The 27598-nt window shown below is 33.5% G+C and overlaps 1 protein-coding gene across 1 annotated transcript in view; it reads right to left on the bottom strand.

Annotated features, from left to right (window-relative positions):
• Positions 1–1084: 1084 nt before the first annotated feature.
• The window catches only part of LOC126976058 (chaoptin), a 65964-nt gene continuing 39450 nt past the window's right edge, over positions 1085–27598 (bottom strand). The window contains exons 3-17 of the mRNA XM_050824200.1: positions 20142–20231; positions 17620–17824; positions 14727–14897; positions 11579–11787; positions 10388–10542; positions 8239–8341; positions 6701–6901; positions 5505–5638; positions 3874–4093; positions 3068–3289; positions 2393–2634; positions 2143–2315; positions 1931–1954; positions 1471–1506; positions 1085–1092 (exon numbers count right to left, since the gene is read on the bottom strand). Of these exons, the coding sequence (XP_050680157.1) occupies positions 1085–1092; positions 1471–1506; positions 1931–1954; positions 2143–2315; positions 2393–2634; positions 3068–3289; positions 3874–4093; positions 5505–5638; positions 6701–6901; positions 8239–8341; positions 10388–10542; positions 11579–11787; positions 14727–14897; positions 17620–17824; positions 20142–20231 (2193 nt within the window). The remainder of the gene's footprint in view (positions 1093–1470; positions 1507–1930; positions 1955–2142; positions 2316–2392; positions 2635–3067; positions 3290–3873; positions 4094–5504; positions 5639–6700; positions 6902–8238; positions 8342–10387; positions 10543–11578; positions 11788–14726; positions 14898–17619; positions 17825–20141; positions 20232–27598) is intronic.

Here is a 27598-nt window from a genome sequence, read left to right on the forward strand (position 1 = left end):
TTTAATCTTACGACAATGATATTAGGCTTGGGCTCCAGGCCTATACAGCCTATTATTAAATTAAATTTGTAATATATATATATATATACATTTTTAATTAATTAAATAACCTACCGTGTTTTAATTGAAATTTAGATAGCTTTTATATCTTTAAAATGACGTGAGGCAAATAAATTAAAGTAAGTATTATAAAATAATAAATTCTATTTCTGAACTTTTTATTGTGTCTGGCTGTATGGTTCATTTTCTTTGCCTTAATACATGTAGATACATTTGTGAGTAGATACTTTTGTGCACCCTATATCGTGCACAATGAGAAGTGAAAATAATATATAAAGCGTATTATTACAAATTGAATAGTAATGATTGAAACCATTGTTTTTTTAAATATTTAAGATTCAAAACCCTGGTGTGTTACCTGTAAGTTTTTAACTTTCTTGAAGCAATCATACTCCATGTGAAATATTTGGTTATGCGATAGGTCTAAGTATTGTAACATTAGCATTGAACCAAACACTTCTCGGGTCACATTCCTAATCTGGTTGTGGGATAAATGTAGTTCTGATAGTGTCAAATCAGCGTGCCTGCGAAAATAAATTTTTAGTTATAATACGTCTTATGTCGAAATGGCGGAAATAAACAAACTTATAATGCATAATAGGAACAACAAACTTATCACTAAAGATTACAATGATGTTTAAATATCATCATTTCAGCCGGAAGACGTCTACTGTTGGACTAAGGCCTCCCCTAAAGATCGCCATGACGATTGGTCCTGCGCTGCTCTCATCCAACATATTCCGACGGTCTTGTCGGTCCATCTTGTGGGGGGCCTACAAACACTACGTCATCTGTCCATCGAGCTATGTATCCTGCCCACTGCCACTTCAGTTTCGCAACCACCATGGCTATATCGGTGACTTTCGTTCTCCTACGGATCTCCTCATTTCTGATTCGATCTCGCAGGGAAACTCCGAGCATAGCACTCTCCATTGCCTGCTGAGCCACAATAAGCTTCTTCATAAGGCCCATAGTTAGCGACCACGTCTGCGTTCCGTATGTCATCACTGGCAACACACATATGTTAAAAACCTTCGTCTTAATACATTATACTAATTATGTTTAAAAATATTTTCAATTTAGTCATCGGTTAGGTTTTCAAATGGCAAAAAGTCGCCATTATGCAAGCAAAAACTGACAGGAGTTTGTGGCTTTTATATATAAGTACAGTTATAGAAAAAGTACTTGCTTCAATAGTGTGAAATTTTACTAATATTATTCGTACCTGAAATAATATGGAGCAATATACGTAATATTGTTATGGGAGAAGTCCATCACTCGTATATTCACAGAGACTGTTCCAAGACCTAAAATAGATACAATAATCACAAGACTGTATAAATCGCTACATAAACATTACAATCGCATAACATGACGTACAAAATAAACGAAACGGCGAAGCCGTAGCGCCTTGATCTCCCTTTATTTTAGTTTTATCTGAATTTTCTGGGAAAATTAATAACGGTTAGTTGTATTTAATTTGAAAAATGAACAATGTCGAATGAACCAATAGTATCGAGAAAATCGATTTTATCACGTCCCGTAGTTACAATTTTCCCGGAAAAGACTAATAATTTACTTAATGCTATTAAAAATGGTCGTGTTTTTAGTAAAGAGAAAATTGATTTTTTCGATTTTCATCAATGATCTACAATCAGCTACCTGTATGAGGCTGAACTGAAGGTTGATATGTAAATGTATATGTTAGATGGTGTTTCAGATAATACAAATGCCTTTTGTGAGTGTGATGACCATTATGAAATCGAAAATCCATTTATCTCATGCATTGCTTCCTTACCGCTAGTTGCTTGAAAAAAAAAAAAAACGAAAATTAGAAAAGAAAAGTAAAATAAGGAAATAATAAAGTCACCTTGCTCATCCACAGATAATAAGCCTGCGTTGAAAATAAAATGGAAGAATAAGAATTAAATTAAGTTGAAGGAAACAAAATAATAAGAGAGTTAAAAATAAAATGAAAGGAAAACAACTTGAACTGAAGCAGCTAGTAGAGTAACCTGATATTAAAACTTTTTAGATTAGAATACGGTGCAATACTAGGTCTCTTAATATCAGTATACTTACTCTGGGCTTTTGCTGGAGGATAGAAGTTGGATGTAAAGAAACTTGGCGCATTCGAATCCGTTAAAGTAAATATTTGATTGTATGATGCATTCACTTTTAGAGCTGTGGCTGATCCGACTTGGTCAAAAATTGAAAATTTAAAGGTTTCCAAACGATTAAATGAAATATCCAATCTGCAAGAAAGTTTTAGTAAATACAACTTCAATTATCGTAAGGCCATTTTAAAATGAAGTAAATATTTCTTGCTTACTCTTTTAAAGCTGGTAAGTTCTGGAATGCCTCTTCACTAATTTCACTTAATCTGTTCCCTCTTAATCTAATAATTTTCAAATTATCCAAACTCATAAACGCTCGCCTCTGTATAGTTTCAATTAAATTATCATCCATTAGAATCTCTTGTAGCTCCCGAAGGTCTACAAAAGTATGTTGAACTATTTGGGTCATTTTGTTGAAGGACAGAAATACACTTTGTAGTTGTTTGTGAATATCTCCCTGAAAATTATAATTAAATCGTTTTTCAGATCAATTCGAAAGATAGAAACAATCTAATCCCAACTACACGCAACTTTGAACCATTGACGTCGCAAATATGGATCCATAATAATGTTAACTAAATATTTACTTATTGTAAATGTAGTATTAGAAGCGTTTGTCTATCTAGAATCTAGAATCCTTTGCTCAAATATAATTTAAAAACCATTTAAACATTTTTTTTAAATTCAATACAATAAATGCATCGTTCAATTTATTTTGTACTTCAACTACTACTACTTTGACGAAATTTTGTGCTTGTTTCCTTTGACTAATTGACGGTTTCTTTTATTGCATTTTGGAAATTATTACTTACATCTAGATATACAAGTCGTTATTAATATGGATGTTAAGAGATTATCTATCATAGATAGATTTTTATTTATTTACATACCTGCAAAGTTCCTTTAGAGAAGTGATCAATTAGATTGTCTTGCAAGTTCAGTGTTTTCATCTTATACAGGAAGTGAAAAGACGTATCTGGAACATTCTTTAGTTTGTTGTTGCTTAAGTCCAGGGTTTGTAATTCGATTAGGGCCTTCAGAGGTTCAAATGGTAGAATTTTTACAGAATCCGACAAACCATTAGCGAACTTTAACGTCGTTAGACTATGTAACTGTAAAGAAAATTTCAAAATCATTACTTCAAGCGTCAATGTACTCGAAGAGTCCTAAAATTGTTGAATATTTTTAATGAACAAGATTCAGTAAGATCATATTGTATTTTGAAATAGACAATAATTATTTAGAAAACTAAACTAAGCAAATCTCATAGTTAATATTTTAAGTTTAAATATTAAGAGAACCATAAATTTTAGAAGAGTTCAAATTTATTAACTGTGTGAGTCAGTATTTCTATATTTTAAGTCAATGAATACGCATATTTAGCCTTATTTTATTTATGATATTATGTTGCAGCGACAAGACAAAACATACTCTACTTTATCATTGAACTAAGATATCTATCTATCTAATTAGTTAACAATGTCTTCTATCTAGAAGAGAAAGCGTTGCGTATTCGCGGGAACATTTCCGCAATTCTATTACTAGTATACTGCGCCAGTTGAATGGACACACCCTGGGTTTATTTTTTGTTGCACTATATCCTATACCATATGATGTTTGGAATTTGAAAAGTTAATTGGGTTTGTGTAGCTCAATTATATCAAATGTAGCTCATATTCAATACAACAAAACATACCTCAGCAAAGGCAAATGGATCAATAAAGTCGATATTGTTCTCAGATAAGTCCAAAGTCTTGATAGTTCTGACGTGCTGGAAAGCGCTCGCTTCAATCTTAGTGATTGTGCTGCCAAATATCTTTAGGTCTTCCAACTCAAGTCCATATTCCAAGAAATCTTCTGCGCTGATACTGCGTCGAATGAGCTTACTGATTGCGAGGTAACGAAGGGATCGCATTCTGAAATAAGATTTCAAATTGTGTGGTAAGCGTTACCAACATTAAGGTGATATAAATAAACTGTGTTTCCCCGGGGCATAAAAAAAATAGGAAAGTCCGAGACCCAAGAGTGTCGTAAGAGGCGACTAATGGCATTTACCTGTTGGAGGCTTCTTTGCAAAGGATGCCGTTTAGGTTATGGGTACTACAACGGCTCCTTTTTCTGCCGTGAAGCAGTAATGTGTAATCATTATTGTGTTTCAGCATGAAAAGCGCCGTAGGTAGTGAAATGACTGGGCAAATAAGACTTAATACCTTATGTCCCAAGGCAAACAAATTCCTATTTTACAAAAGTCTTTCCAATTATTTCAAATATTAATCCGTGAAAAACTGTTATTTTTGTACTAGCGGCCAAAAGCGTTATGTCAGTGAGATTGTAAAAATTAAATATTTAATTTAGCTTTCTGTTTTACATTACGTCACAAATAATATATATTATCCTATTTCTACTCCTTTATACATATAAGATTTTACAAAGCCAAATGACACAATTAATTTTGACTTTGTGTCGTTTGGTGTGAAGACACTTGGGCCCGAAGGGCCCATAAGCGCAAGTAATGTACAAAGAACTATTTACGCACCTCAATAGGGCTACTGGTAACCCAAGCGCTGGCAGCTATTTCGGTCAACGGATTGACCCTGCTATCCAATGCGGTAATGCTGCCAGTATTCTTGGTACGCTTCCACGTAATGATAGTTTTAATTTTATGTAGTCGTAGTATTGTAAATATAGTTATAAGATTTGTTTTGATTAAATAAATAATATACTTACTTATCAAAAAAAAAGTAATCATAGTATTTTAAATATAGTTATAAGATTTGTTTTAAATAAGTATAAATTTGACTTTTGAAATGTCTGCAACTGTTTCATTTATTTCTCAAGTCTCAATATAATAATTAAAGTAATTTGGAACTCTTACTAAGATGTTTAAATTATAGTTAATCTTTTTTCTTTATAAATCGTGTAACTTGTTGTAATAAGTAGGTCAGAAAATATTTGAATACAAGGCTTTTCATACTAGGTTAGTCTAGATAGAGCCTCTTGCTGCTAGACAACTGATGATAACAGGCCAGGCTTATTACTGTAGAGTGCCTGTCAAGCTACGTCTTACTCTCCCGATTTGTTTGTCACTTTGTGTTAGTGTGCAGGCATTGCTCAAAAATATATATATATATATACATTGAAAAGATGATGTGACGTGTGTGTACACTTAACATTTATTTAAAAAGAACGGCTCAAAAACAACTACAAACATTTGAATTCGGTTGCCATTAATGTACTGCGTAAAAGCTTCGCCTTCAAAAAAAGAAAACTCGAACCCACCGGTACCTTAAAAAATTAAGCTAAGTATGTATTAAGCCAATTATTTACCTTCTAATATCCTGTAGGCTCATTTCAATCGGCGAAGAGCCACTTATATCCAAGAAAAATAACTTGTATTGGAAGCTATTGACTGCCCCGGAAAAATCGGAAGGATGTGCCGCTGACAGTAGATTTGTATCAACCTAAAAAAACATCGATAACGACTTATTATTAATTTTTCATTCTTTTTTGTTATTTAGCTCCTGGGGCCAAATCATCGTACGGATCACTTGGTGTTAAGTGATCACCGCTGCCCAAAATATCTTGCAACACCAGAGGAGTACGTGTACGTATTTTAGGGTTCCGTAGCCAAATGATATGAATTGATTCGTCATGTCTGTATGTCCGTGTATGTCACAGCCACTTTATTTTCAAAACTCTAGGAACTATACTGTTGAAACTACTGTTGAAACTTGGTAAGTAGATGTATTCTGTGAACCGCTTTAACATTTTCATCCCAGAATAGAAAAAAAAACATTTTTTTCATCAAACCCATAAGTGTGGGGTATTTATGGATAGGTCTTCAAAAATGATATTGAGGTTTCTAATATCATTTTTTACTAAACTGCGTGTTTATATATAATATGTGTCCCCCCCTGTAAATATAAAAAATTAACAATAGAAAATATATGATGGAAACCATGCAAACTTCCACCGCAAATTGGTTTGAACGAGATCAAGTAAGTAGTTTTTTTTTAATCCGTTTAAATGATGAGAGCTCATTTGCACTGTATGATATTGAGCAAAAATTTTTTGCCATTTAAATACTTTAATAGATATCATTTTCCTTTCTCATATATAACTTTTATATTATGTTACTTGCTGCTACCGAACCCTTCATGGGCGAGTCCGACTCGCACTTGGCCCCCTTTTTTTAGGTACCCATGTCGTATCGTACTGGAAACACCGCACAAGGCAATTCATTCCACAGCTTGGTTGTACGTGGATGGAAGGTAATTGAAACCAGCACTGTAGAGAAACTCCAGACATCCAGATGATGGGAATGATATCCGAATTTGTGGGGTGTCGTGCGAGAGTGGAATGGCGACAGGAATATCAGCTCTTCGGAACACTCCCCGTGATAAATGCTATGGAAAACACACAATGAAGCGACGTCTCTACGCCATGAGATCAAGCCGTTGTAGGTAGCTAGGTAAAATTCTTTGCTGTAGGTGATAATTTTTTTAATTATATGAATCATTTACCTTATTCTCCCTCAAGTTCAAAAACCTCAGTGAATCCAGTTTGTTGAGCATAAACTTTGATATCATCGTTAAGTTATTCTCCGAGAGATCGAGACTCTGCAGACTGTTCTCAAGCCCAGCGAACGAGGCTGGTGACAGCTCGGTAATTCCGCAGTCACGGAGTGATAGTGATCTTATCTTTGCGTTCCGAAATGCATCTTCCTGTAATAAAGATATGTAGCTTAAGAATTGAATACTTCAAACCTTTCAGAATCCTTCACTTCTGGGATTAATTAAATTAAATTTATCCTCGCGACATCTTGGAACCCGAGAGTCCGAGCCGGACTCTGAGCGCTCTTCCACTTAGCCAACCATTCGAGTGACGTATGTTTGTAAATCTTGATATGTGTTGTTCAACTCTCAGGTTGTGGCTCCATCTACAGGATCTACTTTACAGATGATAACCTGCTGATTGTTTAGAATACAGTTTGCCTTGAATACTTAATGTGTCAGAGATGTTGATATTCTGTCAAGTAATATTTAAAATTTTAATAATTGTTGATATTATTAACTATAAGTAGTCAATCGTAGGTAAATAGGCTACTAGGCTTTAAATGTATTTCTATGATTTCTGTAAGTTATTATTAAAATTTCCTATGGAAAGATTTTCATTCTCAAACTTTTTATTTAGTACTGATATTTAATATAAATACATAAAATTATTTTAGATATGTAATAGACATTTAAGTATACATTTGGTTGTATGGCCAATTGAATATTCATTAGCCTGAAGAAAAACTTTATTACTGATGGTATCAATTCTTCTTGGCATCTTAAATATTAAAAAGAAAATTCTTGTAATTTTACTCTAAAGATATAGTAAGGATAATATTATTATAACACTTTTTTGTTTAAATACAACGGTTGTCATATAGCGATAAGTGAATTTGATAAGTCGGCTTTATATCTCTTTAATAAAACGAACTCTCCATACTTATTTTTTTTATGTAATAGAAGGACAAACGAGCGTACGGGTCACCTGGTGTTAAGTGATCACCGCCGCCCACATTCTCTTGCATGCGTTGCTGGCCTTTAAGGAAGGTGTACGCGCTTTTTTTGAAGGTACCCATGTCGTATCGTCCCGGAAACACCGCACAAGGAGGCTCATTCCACAGCGTTGTGGTACGAGGAAAAAAGCTCCTTGAAAATCGCACTGTGGAGGACCGCCACACATCCAAATGGTGGGGATGATATCCTAACTTGTGGCGTGTCGTGCGAAGATTAATAATAATTTTATACTTTTGAGATGAATGTTATTAAGAATTCAAACTATAAAATGATTCCTCCTTTTTTAAGCCCCAAAACAACTTTAAATATAGGTACCTACTGTAACACCGTAGGAGATCATATTATGCAAATTAAATTCGATTTGCTGTTGTTGATTTACTAGTATCATAATATCTAAAACACCACCGAATACCTTAGATATGGTAGATATGGAGCAAATTGCTTTAAAATAAGGATAAATAGATACAGATCAAGCTAATAATTATACTAACACGAATTGTATAGATTGGGTTTCCATCGAGACTGGTTGAGTTCAAGACGTTAAAGTATTTGAATGATCCCGGCAAAATATTCCTGATGTTATTGTTATCTAACCTGAAAAGAAAACATACTTTAATAATGTTCAACATAAATCCAATACAATACATTTTGTCATTTCAAAGAAGTGGGAGAATAAGTTACACCAAGGTTCAATCGTCTTGCTCCGGTTCTTCTAAGGTGTAACGCATTTTTCTTTCAAATTATTCTTAGATTTTAGGCTTTTTTTTTATAACAATAAGGGATGAGACGGACAGGAAGTTGGTTGGACTGATGGGAATTGATACGCCCTGCCTATAACAATGCAGTGCCGCTCAGGATTCTTGAAAAACCTAAAAATTTTGAGCGGCACTACAATTGCTCGTCTCCTTGAGACAAACATGTTAAGTCTCATTTGCCCAGTAACTTCACTAGTTACGGCGCACTTTAGACCGAAACACAGTAATGTTTACCCAATACTGTTTCATGGCAGAAATAGGCGCCGTTGTGGTACCCATAATTTAGCCGGCATCCTGTGTAAAGGAGCCTCCCACTGGCCTGCATTTGTTTGGATTATGATACATCCCAGGCTTCTTCAACTCGGATCAAATATTTCTTTCAAGCCGCTGCAAAACTGGTTGCTTTTCAGCACACTATGGAACCGATTATGAAGTGTTCCTATTGCAGATGATAAGTCCATTTTGGCAAAACACTTCCTCTCTTTATAATTAACTAGCAATGTCCCGCGGTTTCACTCGGGTACATACCGATCTCGTGGTAGGGGAAAATCTACTAAGTCGCACTATAGATTTATTTTTATTAACATTAAAATATTATTTCACTTAGTAGTAATTATTTTATTTAGATTGACATTTTTAAATAAATAAAAAGTTTGAATGGAATCACCAATTTTAAAAAGTTTAAAATGTATTTTACATGTATTAAAACGGTCTTTATTAAAATGGGATAAGGATTAATATAGAGGTATGATTAATGTGGTTTGATTATTGTCAGCACTTTTGTCAACTTTTCAGTTTATAGAATTCTTTATTCCTATTAAGACAAAAAATTCACTAACATGAGAAATAACTTAAATAATGTATAAGGTTAGTATTAATTACTTATCCGGTATGAATATGTGGTTAGTATAAAGAATTAGTGGTTAATAATAACATATAGTTCAATAATCTAGTGTGAGGACACAGTGATATATCACAATAGGAAATGACTTCTAACAAATACAGTAAATGAGAAACAAGATTATTAGCAAAATAGTTGATACAAAGTAACAACTCAAGCCAGGTTCTTGGGTTGTGGTACAAGTTATATGCGATTTTATTTTTATTTTATATTTACATTGCTTCGTATATGAGATAGCAATTTTCTTTTAAAAACTTTTTTTTATTTTAAAACTTTTAAAATGTAAAAAAGTAGCTATAGTGGCATAACTACAGTAGTTGGACATATGGTATTGGGGACTTTTTTATACTTTCTATAATTATTGAATTTTTATAAGGGATCCCTATCTTTTTGAAAATGTAATATAACCTATGACTCTTAGTGAAGATTCAACTTTCTAATGGTGAAAGTATTTTTGAAATCGGTCTAGTAGTTTTTGTGTTACATTACAAATTAAAACATACATACAAAAACATAAATGTCTCCTATTTATAATATAAGTTAAGATTAGTACAGCCATCTACTTTCATCAAGTCTATATCAACAATTCGACAACATAATTAAATTATGAAATAAACAGTTACATGCAATAAGACCATAATAATCATTTTATCATAAATTAAACTACGTTATTAGAATCAATATAGGAACAAAGAATGTATCATTATCATCCTCCCCCAAAGAGTTCCATGACGATCGGTCCTGCGCTGCCCTCATACAATATATTCCGGCGATCTTGACCAGATCGTCAGTCCATCTTGATTGCGAAACTGAAGTGGCAGTGGGCAGGGCACATAGTTCGACGGACAGATGGCCGTTGGGGCAATAAAGTCCTCGAATGGCGACCACGTACCGGAAGACGCAGTGTTGGTAGTCCCCCAACAAAAATGTATATTTAAAACAAAACAAAAATTTCAGCTAGATTTATCGGTGAAAACAACTTACTTCAATGTGTCCAAAGATAAGGAGATGCCGTTTAGATCATGGGCCGGAGGAACTTGTTTGATCAAATTGTTAGATAGATCTAAGTATCGTAGCTGACGCAAAGGTGATATTTCTTCATAAGGAATGAGCATAAGTTGATTGTTACCAAGAAGCAGCTGAAATGAAGAAGATTTAGATGTTATCTTTACATACATACTTTAGATTAGATTTTTTTTCTTATTAATAATGTTAAGTATGTACAAGGGTACATTAGCGAATATGCTTGAAAGTGTCATAACTATTATGTTAAAACCAGGAACAGACACAAACAGAGTAAGTAAGTCGTATTTGGGGCTATGTTTATGCTTTTACAAGAAGATCCCAGAAAATTTTCAAGACAAATGTATTACCAAATTAAAAAGAATTCTTAAAAGTCATTTGTGTGGTAAAGGTTACTACAACATAAACATTCTCAATGATACCAAAAATTGGGAATGAAACGACCAGTCAGGCTCTTAAATAATAAGTTTTATTGTACGATATTACATTGTAACCACATTTTTATGTAAAGAAGACTGCTGAGTTACGCCCGTTCCTCTGATTTCTGAGGCATACTTTTTCGAATGGGTGATAGTTTTTTCCCCCTTAATAAGTGATATCGTTAGGTACCTACTTTGAATAAAAATATTAGAATTTGAATAACTTCCAGATGATTACAGAGAAGGCAGTGATTTAGTATTTCCATTTGCTACTGTCCTGACGTACTTGCCTTAACTCTTCCACTAGCCTACGATTAACCTAGATTTGAGCCTCAATATCGGACAATTTAAGCAAATACGTATTGCAGCTACACCACAGAACTACAAATTAGTACCTAATTTATAAACAGTTATGTTGTGTCAAAATTATATTCCTTCTAGAAAATTTATTGAAGTAGGCGTTAGTTTGCGGAAATCCATAATAATTATCCAAATGTTTTGAATTTTCTTTATTGTCAATTCCGCACATATTTGTCTTTTAAACAATTTGACACGTATTTTGCCTCTACACGAGGCAACCTCAGAACACGTTGACTCACCAAAATATGGCACGCGACTCGTGTCGAATTGTTTAAAAGACAAATATTGGTGGAATTAACACTAAAGAAAACTCAAAACATTTGGATAATTATTCCTTCTAAATGGAAGTCTATAGAACAGAGAGTAAAGCTACCTTTGTTAATCGATTCATCCCGTCACGGAATACACCACTATCAATAACTGTCAGATGATTTCCTTGGAGATCTAGTGTATCGAGCATTGGCAAGCTGGAAAAAGCGTCCAAAGGCAGACCAGCGATTGAGTTGTCAGCAAGAATTAACGTTTGTAATGAGTTCTCCAGTCCTCTCCAATTGTCACCAGAGATATCTGTTATTTCGTTGCCTGAAATAAATATAAGAAAAAGTCATAATATATTACAATAAGTACAGATTTTTCTTTCTAGTTATCTCTTATCTTTCGATGATATTATTAAAATAGGAACAATCATAAAACTAGGCCAATTTTTATTCTTCTGCAAAAAAAACTTTATATGTTTTTTAAGCAACTGCAACAGCAGGGGTCGGTTCATGAAAAATACAGCCGGTTACTGATACCGGTCAAAAAATGTCTGTTCGAGTGAAGAAGTTTGTCGCAAAGCGTAATTTTGCAGTCGCATTTTGACGTCATGTCCGGTGGTAGAATTCGGCTGCTGGTATCAATCTGAACAGCTCATATATATACTAACAGTTTGTACTAATTATAATGGTCTATGGCTAATATTGTTTTATACCATAATCCCTAAACTTTATGTACGTTTAGTATAGCTTACATTGCAATATACTTATTACATGTTTTATTTATGTACAATGGTACCTCATTTTTATTGTATTTTATCGTCAGAAATACTGTTCTGTAAAGTAACAATTATCAAGGATTGTCTTCTTAAGCATTTGTGATGGCTAGTTATGACAATCTTGTATACTAGATAACTAACTAGTGTATTATCACTCACAGACATATTTGCAATTCTAGTTTTTGCTACGATTGTGTAACTAACGTGATCATAAGGAATTATATCACATTTACATCCGCATAAAACTGATTATATAAATCATTTGTGATGTTGTTTCTACTCATATTCAAGTATTTAGTATATAAAACTGATGCCTCGGAAGTTATTTCAAAATGGTGTGTGATGTTGGTTTACCATCAGAGCTGATTATGAAACATGATAGAATAATCCTATTGCTACTGTCCATATGTTTGAGTTTTCTATAGTCGACTTGTCTAACATTATTAGAATCTAGATTTCATGTCAACCGTCAAACAGTTTTCATTTGTAAATCTTAATTTTCAAATCTATATAGTATAGAAAACGCAAATCTTTCATGATTGTATAAAACAAATAAAATAATAAAAATATCTATATGCCACCCCATAGTAGGACTGAAACAAGAGATCACAAACGTCTCGTACCTCCGTTCTTGAAATACCAAAAACAAGAAACTGATTACAAAATTAAGCTGGGCTGCTACTGTTGGATTAGGGTTAAATTGAAAATTTACGGTACTTACCGTAAATTAAATTAGGATAATAATAAAATAATAAGGGAATTTTTCATATTTGAAAACAATTAGCTCGTAATTAATTTGCAGCTTTAACTCAACTTACTAATTGGTATGACAAACTACGTCACAGAAACCTGCACCTCTAATTGTGTAGTTAAAAGCCGTATAAAACTTCGCTTGATGTCAGACGAGTTTACTGAAGTTTAAATTGAATCAATTGTTTAATCTTTAAGCTGACATTGCGTAATTAAGGTGCCTGTTAATTGGTCGACACCATCTTTGTGGGTAATAACTTAGCAAGAACATCTGCTGACGTAATTATTGTATTAGTGGAACGTACTTCAAGTGAATTCATGATATATATACCCATAGCCATACCCATTAGATAATGCGGTACTTAGAAACGTAGAAAAGCATCGAAAGGTAATAGATGTAACGGAAAATATTTTCGACGAGATATAAAGTAAAATACTAGTACTTCCAAGTAAAACTGGTAAATAGTAAACGACAAAATCACAAAATACATAAAGTCATACAAAGTGTTGTTTATAGTTCCAAAGTTGTTTAGTAGATGGTGTAACAAAGTAATTTTAGACACAAAATTGAATTTACTAAGATGGAAGCAACTTTGATGAGACAATAACTTAGTTAAGAGTTTATCCTACAGCTGGATTCAAGTTGAGATTATATATTAAAATTATGTTATTAATAACATAGCTATTACCAAACGATGAATAAGTTTCAAAACTATTTTTAACGATTGGCGTTCAATAAAAACAACTACATCTTTTTTAAATGTTATTATTAAACAACTGGTTAAAATATCATAATATATTTTGGCGGGGTTTGGGTCTGGTTTGATGAATTTTCACATCTGCTTTGTAGGGTCAGTGAATATTGGCTTTAAAAGCTTTATCTGTTCTTGCAGTTTTGACAGCGCGCGGCTGATTAGATATTTTATGATCTTCCACAGAAAGTTGAAAGGTAACTTTTGATAGGACGATGTAGATACGGATGATATCAATCATATCAAGTTTCTCAAAAATAACAAATGACAGCACGTTTGTCGTTAATTTTGTTGGAATGAAAACAAAAATGAGAACTATGTTGGATACGCAGTCATAGATATCTTAATAAACGACAATATCAATTAATAGTGGAAGCTAAAATAAATAATCTTATAGACACCCATGTTATGTAGTACTGGAAGAACTTCAATGATTATCTTCAGCTTAGCTGTTGGCAGAATGAAACTTGATGCAAATCGCAATGTGTATATACGGGATATCACTAACATAGTGGTGGAAGCCCTTCGTAGGTCTGATCGTCTAACGGGGAAGTTTTTACAATTAGTTTTCACTCTTGTTCCAAGTTTACACAAAACTGAAGAAACTTTGCAATTTAACGTTGAGGGAAAATTCTGTGCAATCCTACAAAGACACGTAGATATGTAATTTAGAAAATAAGGGACGAGACGATCAATATGTTTAGCTGATGGTAATTGATACGCCTTGCCTTCTGGAATCTGAAGGATTCTTGAAAAACCCAAAAATCTGAGCGGCACTACAACTGCGCTCGTCACCTTGAGACATATGGTGTTAGTTAAGTCTCATTTTCCCAGTAATTTCACTAGCTACGGCGTCTTTCAGACCGAAACACAGTAATGTTCACACATTACTGCTTCATGGCAGAAATAGGCGCCGTTATGGTACCCATAATCTAGCCAGCTTCCTGTGCAAAGGTGCCTCCCAGTGATATGATAAGAAGTCTTACCTGATAAGTCCAACATGCGTAGTTTCTGCAGATACCTCAAGGCTCGACTCGGTACCGATGTCAACTTGTCTTCACGTAGCTCCAGCTCCCATAGCGTATTGTCCAGGCCATAGAATGCCTCCTCGTGGATATTTTCTAACGGATTCTGATTAATGGCTAGTCGATAGAGTCCTGAAAATACACATTAATATTAGAAATCTCAGTTAACATAAGTTTCTTTATTTTCTTTTGTAAAGCAACCAATAAAGATGACGGCTTACAATTTCTTTTTAAAATTCTAATTAAATCTCGTTAGTGTTAATTCTGACATTTAAATAATTTTGTGTTTCCGCAAAATAACACCTAATTTAATGAAGAACAGCAAATAAAAAAAATCACCATTTGTATGATCTTATAATTGACCTTTAGTTAAAACTGAAATGTTATATTCGATGTACCTATAAATTTATTCCAAATAGCTATAAATTGACTCAATAAATCTTTACCAATGTATGACAATGAGCTCTCCCAAGCTTAATTACATTATAATAATATATTATCATTGTTGCAAAATTAAGCAAATTAAATTAATGACAGTCAATGACGTTATGAAAGTATAATATTATTATCTTAATATATATAAATTACGTGACACGTTGTTTGTCCGCGATGGACTCCTAAACTAACGAACGGATTTAAATGGGGATTACTTCATGGAGTGCAGTTAAGTCCAACTTGAGAGGTAGGATAGTTTTTATTTCGATTTGGGACCCATAATTATTTTTATTTCCAATATTTGTTTTGTTTGGACATATTTTCTGTGAGAGAATTTATTGACGCACGGTTTGACAGTTCTACTGTGAAACAATTTCACTATAACAACAGGGAGCATATGTTACAAAATAATACTTGATGGAAATATTATTGACAAATTCATAAAAAACAGTATTTCTTTATTATGTACAGAACAAGGTCTGTTGGGTCAGCTAGTAAATTATATTTCACATAAGAATATGTGCTAATAATAGGTCAATACAACAAATAATAAGTAAATATATGAAACGACCACAAACAAATCATTAGTAATCATAATATGTTCAGTTACATGTGCTTCTATTGCACATTGTATCGTACAATTAAAAAGTCTGACTAATCCTATTAATATGAAATGTAAATAAAAAAAGTGTGTGTGTCAGCTCCGACGCACGACTGGAGTTTACTCCTCAAGAACGATTGTCTTTAAACAGGTAGGTACTAAACATACAGAAGAAGCTAATAAAAGCGTGCGAAAGGTGCGCTTGAAATGATGCGCACCAAAAACGTTACTTTCCCATTTGATGAGTAGGTTTTACTCTCCATATTTTTCTCATACCGGGTGCCTTATATCAAAATCGATTCTTAAGGAGTAAACTCTAAAAAACTACTCATTGAAATCACAGACTATCAACATAGCTTCAAACTAGTTATAAATATAGATTGAACACTCAACTACTGCCTAAAACACTTAACTCTTTGTTTGCACTAGCGATCACTTAATTAACATTCTAAACAAACGTGAGTACCTCTCAATCTGTTTGCAAACTAGCTGTTCAACGAATATGGTTCGTTATAACTTTTGCATGGAATATGTTTCGGGCAATATTGAAAATTTTCATCAGGAGTATTTATTAAGCACTGAAATAGTTTCTACATCTAGGCTAGTTTTAATCTTATATCATTAAACGAGCAATTCTTGTATATATATATAATATGAATCTCGGAAACGATTTTAATGAAATTTAGTATACAGGTACTTTCGGGGGCAAAAAATCGATCTAGCTAGGTTTCAATTTTAAAAAAATGCAGTTTTATCCGGGTTTTAATGAGCAACAGCTAAGATAACATTAGAATACAAAAGTAAATTTCGCCACTATATACTCGTACAAGACTATAATAGCTCACATGGGACGTTGGATGATCCGGAAAGCAGAAGACCCTGGTTCGAATCCAGATGTCCTATTATTATTTTTTTGTTCAAGTTTTGTACATTCTTAAAAATCCGAGCAAGGCTCGGTCGTCCAGATATTATTGTTTATGAATGCAAGTACTTAGGTACCATTGGATGATGGTAGGGATAAATTTTCTTCCTGGTCACGTTTTAGAATCATTGGTTTAGTGCAAATAATCTTTTAAAATATTGTTAAATAGCAAGATAACCAAAAACATTAAATTTACCGCAAAAATGGCGAAATGGTAAATAGGTGGCATCTGATGTATTTATTGGATCCTGCTGCTGCTATATTTGAACTCGGAGAATGTATTTGCTGTATTCATATGTCGCAGGATAATAATGTATAAAATAATATTATTGGAAAAGCTAATGCAAGTTTATATATTACTCTTTTGCGTGTTAACTTTACTGTAAATTGTCACAACGTTGTCAGAGGAACGGAAAAGGATATACGGTGCAAAGATATTCTTTGTCTTCAAAAAACAAAAACAAACTTTGTTTTTACATAAAATTTTTATATATGCCTAGGACCGTTTCTTTACAATAAACTAAACGCAATAGCAAACATCGATCCCCTAAATTATATTAATTTTAAGAAGGCTCTTCATGAAGCACTTCAAAATATGTCCTATGAAGATACAGATTAATTACTAAAAGTGTTCAAATAAATATTATCTATATTTTATTTGTTTTAGTCAGTAGTCATAACTTGAAGATATTGTTTACTTATATATTTACCTGTAGACTAATTTTGACTTGTATTATTATTCTTATTTTGTAATTTAATAATCTCTTAATAAATAAATTGAAATTGAATTGAAATTGAAAATTTTATATTAAAATTTTCAAAAGTCCAAGAGTTCCAAGAGAGTGCAGTACCTTCTACATTGTTAAAAGAAAAAAAAATAAGTTTGAAGAGTGTACCTGTAGCTTGAAAGAACTGTGGCTCCAAATCCCGTATCTTGTTGCCCGTGAGCTGCAGAGTGAAGACCTTGGAGCTATTGACAGCGGCTGGGACTCTTAGTATGGGCACGTGGTTACAGGTGACGATACCCAGGTCTCCAGCAGGCTTGGAACACGTGCAGAGTGCTTGGAACAAACATGGCGGATGGCCCGTGTCCACGTGGAGCTGTTGAATGGTAACAGTTTAGATTTAAAACTAAAACAAGCAAACATACAATTTAAAATGTATCAAAGATCGATGATGCCATAGACTTAGTATAAACTAGCGTATGAATGACCTGACAAGCCGATAATTAACAATTTTTTGTCAATGTGTGAGTTACTTAGTGGCTTAATATCCAAACTCTTGAGTGGAGTTGATGCCAGTCGTAGCTGACTGCTTATGACTTGTCAATCAAAATCGTTTACAGTAATAATAGATTCGCTTTCCTTACGATCTTTATTTACCTACTTGCATTAAAATAATTTAACATGAAAAAGTGTCCTATCAACTTGCTTACAATTACCTTAAACATTTCAATCTAAAACTAGGAAAGTTGCATGAACTGGATCATGTTGCATCAAGAGGAACGATAAATGTACCGACTTCCGCAAATTTTGTAATAATATAATTCAGATTACATTTTCAGAACAGATTATAAAACAAGGCAATAGCAATATTCAATACGTTTTATCTCACTTGACAGTGATTGAGCGGAAAAAGCTTCCACCCACAAGTTTTTTAAGGACAACTTATTATTTTCCTGGGAACCCAACTGACGTAATATTATAAGGCTATTTTCTCAGAAATTGCTATTCTTTGTGTCTACGAAAATTTTCAAACATATTAGTATGCCCCTCTTGGTGCGATAAGGAAGTACCGTTTCCGAATATATTTTCGTATATTCATTACATTTAAAAATATTTCTTCTGAGACAAAATATTTATGAGACATTCAAAGAATATTATAATAATTATTACTACATCCTAATCTTATAATTGGATTCTGATTTATTATTTGTGGGTCAGATATACACAGAAGGCTTACAATGCTCTGCGTATTCAATATTATAACACTTGGAGGATGTTGTTAGGGCTGTCTCGTTTTTGTAGCGCCTAATAATTAAGGGTGGGTGCCATGGGCGTCGTTGAGGCGTATATTGCGAAGTGCGAGAGTGCGATATTGGTAATACTGCTTTCACAATTAATGATTAAGCGTGATACGAGAAAAAAAACAATATTATTGATAAAACATATCTAACAATATATGGCAAACTTATTTTATTTAAGCTTGCACACGAAGAGTACCGAACCGTCGCACAAAATCTAACAATGTGTTATATTAAATTAACTGACAGTTTATCGGAGATCTAAGGGCGCTTTCGCACTACGTCCGATCAAAGTCCGATACATTCCAGTGAAAACGCGGTCCGAAGTAGTCGTAGAATTATTTCTACGGTTGACGGAAAGATATCGGATGACGGAGGCCGAATGTCGTGCGTACACTACTACCACTACTGGTAGAACTATTTCTATGGTAGTGTCCGGACCGTGTTTTCACTAAGCTTAGAGTATGCATTACATGGGTGTTAACGAATTTACCAGCGTTTACGGTATAGATCAGTGCCAATTATGATCATAAATTTAAAGATAGAACTAAACTTATTGTTAGGTACGTCAGTATGAATTGAATGGTAACCCATAAACTGCTGGCACACAGTGATTATTCAAAAACGTGAAGTACAGAGTACTTGTGAAAATCTCGTAGCCCAACATAATACAAAATGAGGACCCATCAAGGATCCATTATTAATGTGCGACGGCGGAGTTTTCATCATAAAATGCCTATTCAAAAGAGGAAGTCCGTGAAATTTTACATAAATGTAGGCTAAACGTGAATCCGGCCGAATAGGCGGGAATTTTTGGTTACTTTTTACATGCTTAGGCTTTGGACGAGATTGCGATCTGTATTATATGAAATACGGTTGCATTATCCGGGCTAAAATACTCTATTTTGAGAAATAATGAAATGTGATGGTAAAAATCTACCTATATCTTTTTTTTTGTTATTTGAAAATAAGGTTCGAGACGAGCAGGCCGTTCAGCTGATGGTTATTGATACGCCACGCCCATTACAATGCAGTGCCGCTCAGGACTTTAAAAAAACCCAAAAATTCTGAGCGCCACTATAATTGCGCTCGTTGCCTAGAGACATAAGTCTAATTTGCCCAGTAATTTCGCTAGCTATGGCGCCCTTCATACTGAAACATAGTGATGTTTACACATTACTGCTTCACGGCAGAAATAGGCGCCGTTGTGATACTTACCCATAATCTAGCCGGCATCCTGCGCAAAGGAGCACCACCGGTGAAGTCGGATCTTATAGTAATCCTCGTGACACTGCATGAGAACATAGTCGTCGATAATCACTTGTCTGATCTAAAGGCTTGTTTTTCCCCCTACAGGCTATATTAGATTTTTCTAGAAGCGTTCACGATACTTACTTCTAAAGCTCCTGATAGCGAGGCCCATATCATCAGCACTAACGCCACCACGACCATCGTGTACCCAAACTTAATGAGGGCCATTAAACTCTGAAACAAAAAAATATATAAAATATTCTGTTTAAAAGATCCAGTTACGAATTCATGCACCAACACACGTGAATAAGGAATAAATTAATATTCTAAGTAGCCGCTATTAGTTCCAATCTATTTCTGGACTAGAAAAAGTACGCTTTGCTCTAGTATCTTTTAAAATTCTTAGTGTGTATTTTTATTACGTCTGTGAGAAACTGCCCGGAATGCAAAAGTGGCAATTCGCAAAGTCGTCGCAACAGTTCTATATAGAATATTAATTCAGGTTTCAAACAAATTTCACATGGCTAATTCAATAGAGTTTTATGTCCTATTAAAATTACAAAGTGTTTTTAAATATTGCTGACGGCCCTAATTATGTACTTAACAATAAAGTGTGGTGAGATTCATATATATATACACTAGTGGACCCGACAGACGTTGTCTTATACACACGTCTTAAATTTGAAAAATCGGTCCAATCGTTAGGAGGATTTCACATACGCATGAGCAGGAGAATTATATTATTTGGGCAGAATTGAGAATCTAAACCAATCTCAAATTCACTGGAATACACAAAAAAATCATTAAAATCGGTCCAGCCGTTTAGGAGGTAGTTAATTGTGAATCTACACCATTCTCGAATCAACCTGAAGACACACACTAATCTCAAATTCACTGGAACACACAAAAAATTATCAAAATCGGTCGAGCTGTTTAGGAGGTAGTTCAATTGTAACCTTGTTGTGAATAACCTCTGGACCTAATGTCGATGACGTCATATCGTCGCTTTGTTACGGTGCTAAAAACAAGCATCACTAGGATATTATTATTTACTACTAGCTGACCTGGCAAACGTTGTTTTGCCATATAAATTATATATGTAAACCTTCCTTGAGCTTCAATGAATCTATTACAAAAGATTTCATTGCAATCAGTCGAATAGTTAAGGAGTTATTAGGGAACATACAAACATACATTCTCTTTTATATATATATAGATAGATTTGACCCGACAGGTGCTGTTCTGTCAATAGAAAAATTAATGATGTAAGTATTCGGGAATAATGTAGTCTAAAGGTATCGGAAATGTGTAATCAATGTTAAAATTAAAACTAAAACGTATTTCTGACTGATTTTATAATATTATGTAGTAATAAAATGATAAGTATTTATAATATAATATTTGTGTACACAGATTTCATATTACCGAAATTTTTAAGGTATTAAAATGGATATAGTATTTTATCCTTAAGAGATAGACATTTGCCTTAGCGGACTTTTCTGTAGACCTATATAATATGCACAATTCCACCATACATTATTTTGTTATATCTCAAAGGGCTTAGATAGCGTTTTCGTTGAAAGATCGCAAGCGGATTATTTTTATCCGAAATCTCCAACAAATATCGTTAATGTATGTAAATATTTACACAAAAACTTAACAAATGATTTAATGAAACCTTCCTCGAGAACCGTGCTATCTATTGATGAAAACATCATAAAAATCGCTGCAGTAGTTTTTGAGTTTATCGCGAACAGAAAGAAAGACAGACGCGGCAGAAGACTTTGTTTTTATAATATGTAGTAATAAATGAACAACGATTTTTTTTTTCAGTATTATAGATTAATCAATTAAAGAATCTGGGTTAAGTAAAAAAAAGTGTTTATTTTCTGGCAAAACTATAAAAAAACAAAGCAGTGGTAACAACACTGCAAACCGTACTGACGCAGCAGGACGAGCGCGAGGGGGTGAAAGGGTAACGGGAGGGGTTTCACGTTCATTGAGGTACAGAGATAATGTGGCAGTGTAGTAAGTATTACGTCAGAAAGGGCAATCCTTTGTTCTAATGTCACCCTCTCAACAATCACAGCTAGCGATGCATTTCCAATCATATCTTCTTTGCTATAAAATTTAATTTACAGTACACGTTATTTACTCTAGTTAACATCGCACTTGTTATACAAATCATTGCATTTCTACGAAACTGAATCATAATAAAGTAAGGCGAATATCCGATCACGTACGATTACGTGCTTGGCATGTTACAAAAATTTCACATCATTTTGAACTCTGTTTAGGTCGGAATAGAGTTGTGTTTGTTTAGGCCTTTGTTGCAAATTATCGATTGTACTCGATGCTGGAAGGTGTAAGGTATTGTTGAATTTTCATTGAGGTTCGATAAATTGTACCAGCCTCGATGTATCGAATAGTTATGGGTCTAAATTTGTTTATTTAGAATGCTACTTGCTTATGGAGTCGCGAAATTCGTGATTTTTGGGTATTTTTGTCACAACTTTTATTAGCTTCATTTTGCGAAATCATTTTAATTCCCTAAGGGAGAGTTAAGCAATTGAAATTCCTATATATATAATATCAACTTAGGCTATGGATTGGTCTCCGCTGCTCTCCAACTAGATACCACAGGCGTAGTCGCAAAGTGCGCAACTAATACTACGCACAAGTGGGCGTACTCGATAGAGTCTCGAACAATGTGTGACGTTGACGTGCTACATGGGCTGTTAAACTTTGCTAATAATTGCAACTAAAATTATTGCCTTTGCGTAGTAAAACTTTGTAAAGATAATATCTACTACAAGAAATAAAAAAACACTGGGATCATAATATCATCAGGAAGTATTTTGTATTTTATTAATTTTAATGTAAAATGACACGAAGTGTATGTATGAGTAATTATTTTGTATTTTATTAATTTCAAAGTAAAATAACACAAAGCGTATGTTACAAAAGGAGACGGATACCCTTTCATAAATCAAATTCAAATATTTTTATTCAAAATAGGATTTAAAATCACTTATTGAACGTCAAAATCTACCACCCATTCAAAAGAGACTGCTTCAGAGCTGAGAAGAATGGGCGCAAGAAACTCAGCGGGCTTTTTTTTAATATAAAATATGTATTACAATGTAATATCGTACAATAAACATTTATAATTAAAGAGCCTGAGGGTGTTCGCTTTATTCCCAGTCCGTGGTGTCATCAAGAAAATCGTTTATGCTATAATAACCTTTACCACACAAACGTTTTTTAACAATTCTTTTAAATTTCGTAACACATTTGTTTTGTACATTTTCTGGGATCATATTGTAGAAGCATATACATCGCCCAACAGAAGACTTACTAACTCGACCCAACCGAGTAGTAGGCATAACAAGTTTATGTTTGTTCCTCGTGTTAACATTATGAATGTCACAGTTTCTGGAAAATTCCTCAATGTGCTTATGAACATACAAAACATTATCAAAAATGTATTGAGAAGCAAACGTCAAAATGTTTATTTCTTTAAATTTTTCTCTTAATGATTCTTTAGGACCTAGGTTATAAATCGCGCGAATAGCCCTATTCTGCAGTACAAATATAGTATTAATATCGGCCGCACTGCCCCATAATAATATACCATAGGACATAATTCTATGAAAATAACTAAAGTATACTAATCTCGCCGTATCTATGTCAGTTAACCGTCTAATTTTCTTAACCGCATATGCTGCAGAACTAAGCCTATTCGCCAATCCTTCAATATGGGGGCCCCACTGCAATTCATCCATCATTGGGCCAAGATGTAAAAGGATGAAATTTGTGTTAATAAATAGCTTATAAATTTAAAAAGCATCACTGAGAATTTGAGGATTTTTGGCAATCTGAAAGCAGAGTTATAGGAGGTTTTGTAAAATTGAGGTTATACAATATATGAGCAATAATCTATATTAAAACAGCTGATTTTTGAAATGCGATTGTTTTTTTGTTGTGCGATAATTATCGTACAAGTTTGGCAATATTCGACGTCAGATAGAAATAAGGAAAATATCAATAAAACAACAGGAAATACTCAAATGACAAATAGCGTAGGTACGCACAAACCATAGATACCACGAAACGAGTGATTGACAATTGACATTCTAGATAATTCTGTAGCTGTCACTGTCAGCACAGATTAAAAATACAGAACGAAATTCAGAATCGAATTTTTCTTCGTTCGATTTCTTTGTAATATTAAGTTGATATTTTTTTTAATTAAATACATTATGTTATGTTAATTATAATGTATTTTTTTAGGTACTTTTATTGAATCAATCATCTGGTGCAAGTGGTTTTGGGTTGAATTGTATTAACCCATTACTTTAATCGATTATAGTAGTCGATATTAATCGATCCCATTTTAATCGTGAATTTTAAGATGATGAAATCTTAATTTTAATATTTCTCATTTTCTAGATTGTGAATCAGGGTAATTTTTCTATATTTTGAAATAGAAAAATATGACATTTATTTTTAAACCATATCTCAACTTATTACATTTTGGCCCAGAAATCCCCGTCTCCTTTAAAAGATGTGATTGAGGGTAAAGATGCCACTCACAAAGCACCTAATAGTTGCCTTAATAAAATAGGTAGTGTTCTTAGTGAGTGAGGTACCTATTTGGAGCGCAGCGGAGACTAATCCTTAATCTAACAATATAAATGTACTTTTAGCATTCACAAATAAATATTTATGTAGCATAAATATATGAATATATTTCATAAGATAAATAGAAACTAAACTCATATTTGAATTACAATTTTATTTTCTTATAAGCTCGTAGTGGATGAGTTAAATTAATATCTGAGCTGAATATTACTGTAGTGATTGAATTGGTGTACATTTAGAAGGATGAAGAAACAAGCTACTGTTTATCTTGTGAATAAAGACGCCATTGTTCTAATTTTACTTGTATAATAAATAGCACATTTGGGTTGAGCAGGTTATCAACTGTAAAGTAGATCTTGTAGATGAAGCCACAATGTGAGAGTTTAACAAGACATATACAAGATTTATCAACGACTAGCTGACCCGACAGACGTTGTTCTGTATATTATAATAAATAAAATAATGTTTTTATATGAATTTGTCAATAATATATCGTAACATCAAAAATTACTTCGTAAAATATGCACCCTGCTGTCGTAATTAAATTGTTTCACAGGAGAACTGTCAAATCGTGCGTCAATAAATTCTCTCATAGAAATTATGTATGGACACATCAAAGGAAAAACAAATTTGTTGTTTTTTCGCACGGAACGCGAGAGGTAAATATATAATTGAGGCAGAGTATAAATTTAATTTCTGTAATTAATCCCAGAAGTGATGGGTATCACTTAAAAAAAAAAAACTATCATTAGTGGGGAGTGTACCAAGAATATTGGCCGCGTTGAATAGGCTGATGCGCTGAGCATAATAGCTGCCAGCGCTTGGGTTTCCAGTAGGCCTATTGAGCCTCTGGGCCCCTTGGGTCCCCAAAGTGTCTCGACATCAAACGGCAAACGGCATAAAAATGTAAGACCCACTAAGACCGACATTATTCTGACGTAACTTAGACATGAGAAGGAGCCAGAGTGTCCACGCAAGTCGCATCCCACACCAGCACCCTTCCCCGTGTCCAAGCCATCAGGGTCATTCCATCAGCACGCTTGCCATCGCGGCAGGCTCTAAATCAGCTGGGATATTAAGACGGCAAATGCCCTGCGGATGACTTCATGAATGCTGGCGTGACGACTGATACGGCCTGCCGATTTTAGGCAGGATAGCCCGTGACGCCGAAGAGAACTTACCTGAATTTTATTGTTTCGCTATTCTCAACCGACTTCAAAAAGAAGGAGGTCCTCAATTCGATCGGTATTTTTTTATGTATGTACATCGATTACTCTGAAATTTATGATCCGATTTACGTAATTCTTCTTTAATTCGATGCGGATGTCATTTGGTCCCATAAATAATTACTCAATTAATAATTTTACATAGTTTGGCGCAGTAGTTTTCATTTAATGAACATTTTTGTCTACGTGGAGGTCATGTCCTCGATTTTTAAGAAAACAAATAACTGCATATTTGGTTTTTTAAAATTTCTTGAACTTTTGACGGAAATCGACCCGAATGATTTTTCAAAAAAAATTACAACTTGTATTATTGAATCAATGGACTCTGTTGCTAATAAAGATCAAACTTTGAATACAATATAATATGTACTATTTAAAATAGATAAATTAAACAAATTGACTTTCATATCTCACTTTTACCTTATTATAAATTTTTCAAAATGGTTTCTGTTGACTACAATGCTTAAGTTTATACGTCTCTCTACTGATCTTAGTGCATTTGATACCATTACAGGATTTATCCTCGATAGAATATCAAGATTTCAGACTTGGCCATCACCGCCCTTCTCAAAAAACCATCCTGTATATTATTTTTATTAACTCACACTAAAAAAAAACTTACATTTGGCTTGGCACCGACTTAAAACCTATTAATATGTAGCACATACAAATGATAGTATTTTATTAATATTAAAGGTAAAGGTTTGCATATGATGTGTCTTAAATTAAATTTTTAGTTATTTGATACTTTTCAGTTTTTCAGGTCGGATTTTTTAAACGTAGTTATACTACGTAGTTATACTACGTTTAAAAAACTATATATAGTATCAAAGCATTTATCAACACGATTTTATTAAATGTAAGTGGAGTTTTTTGAAGCACCAAGCGGTTGTAATAAAAGTAAAATATTTTAATTTCATTCCACATGTCGATGTCCTAAATTTGTGCGCCCTTTTAATTTATTTCAGGCGAGACGCTTTCGCGGAATAATTAAACAACTTTCAGATTTTGGCTGGTAATTCAAATATTTTATAGAATATAAGAACATCAAAATATTTCTAGTATACTTTTAAGATTCAATTGCCGGTATAAATGTTTTTACAAATTTATGCATAAAACATAGTCTCAAATATTTCAAAAGCACTTCTATGATAATTTATACGTCTAGATAGAGCCTTTTACTGATGGGCAATGCATGCCAACAGGCCAGTTTTATTACTTCAGTGTGACATTACAGCTACGTCTTACACAGACCAGTGCTGAAGCCTTTGAAAATGATAAAAAGTGAAAAAACAATAGTAGGATGAAACCCATTGGAAACTGAAAAATGAGGTTGGGATGTGGAAAAGGGGGGTGTTATAAGCTAAAAACGGTTTATCTCGATTTCCGGCAAAACTGCAAGTCCTATGGAAAAAAGTCAAATCGCAAAGTTGTAGGTAACTAAAAGATCTACAACTTTTGTTACAATTTATTCACATAATATCAAAATTTTTGTGAAATATAAAAAAAACTTTAGTTTTTGGTTTTTTATTTTTATCTTTTCCAATACTATTTTTTTTTGCACGAAATTTGATCAAAATTTACCATTTTATGTCCCAAATACACTATAATTTAGTAGAATTTAGATATTTATTTTTCACCTTATTTAGCTAGTAGGAGTTTCAAGGCGTTCGTGCTTTAGGGATCACATTGCACTCAATGTGCTGGGCTCTGAGGCTACTGCTGGAGCCT

This window comes from Leptidea sinapis, chromosome 39 (assembly GCF_905404315.1).
Source record: "Leptidea sinapis chromosome 39, ilLepSina1.1, whole genome shotgun sequence".
Taxonomy (NCBI): domain Eukaryota; kingdom Metazoa; phylum Arthropoda; class Insecta; order Lepidoptera; family Pieridae; genus Leptidea; species Leptidea sinapis.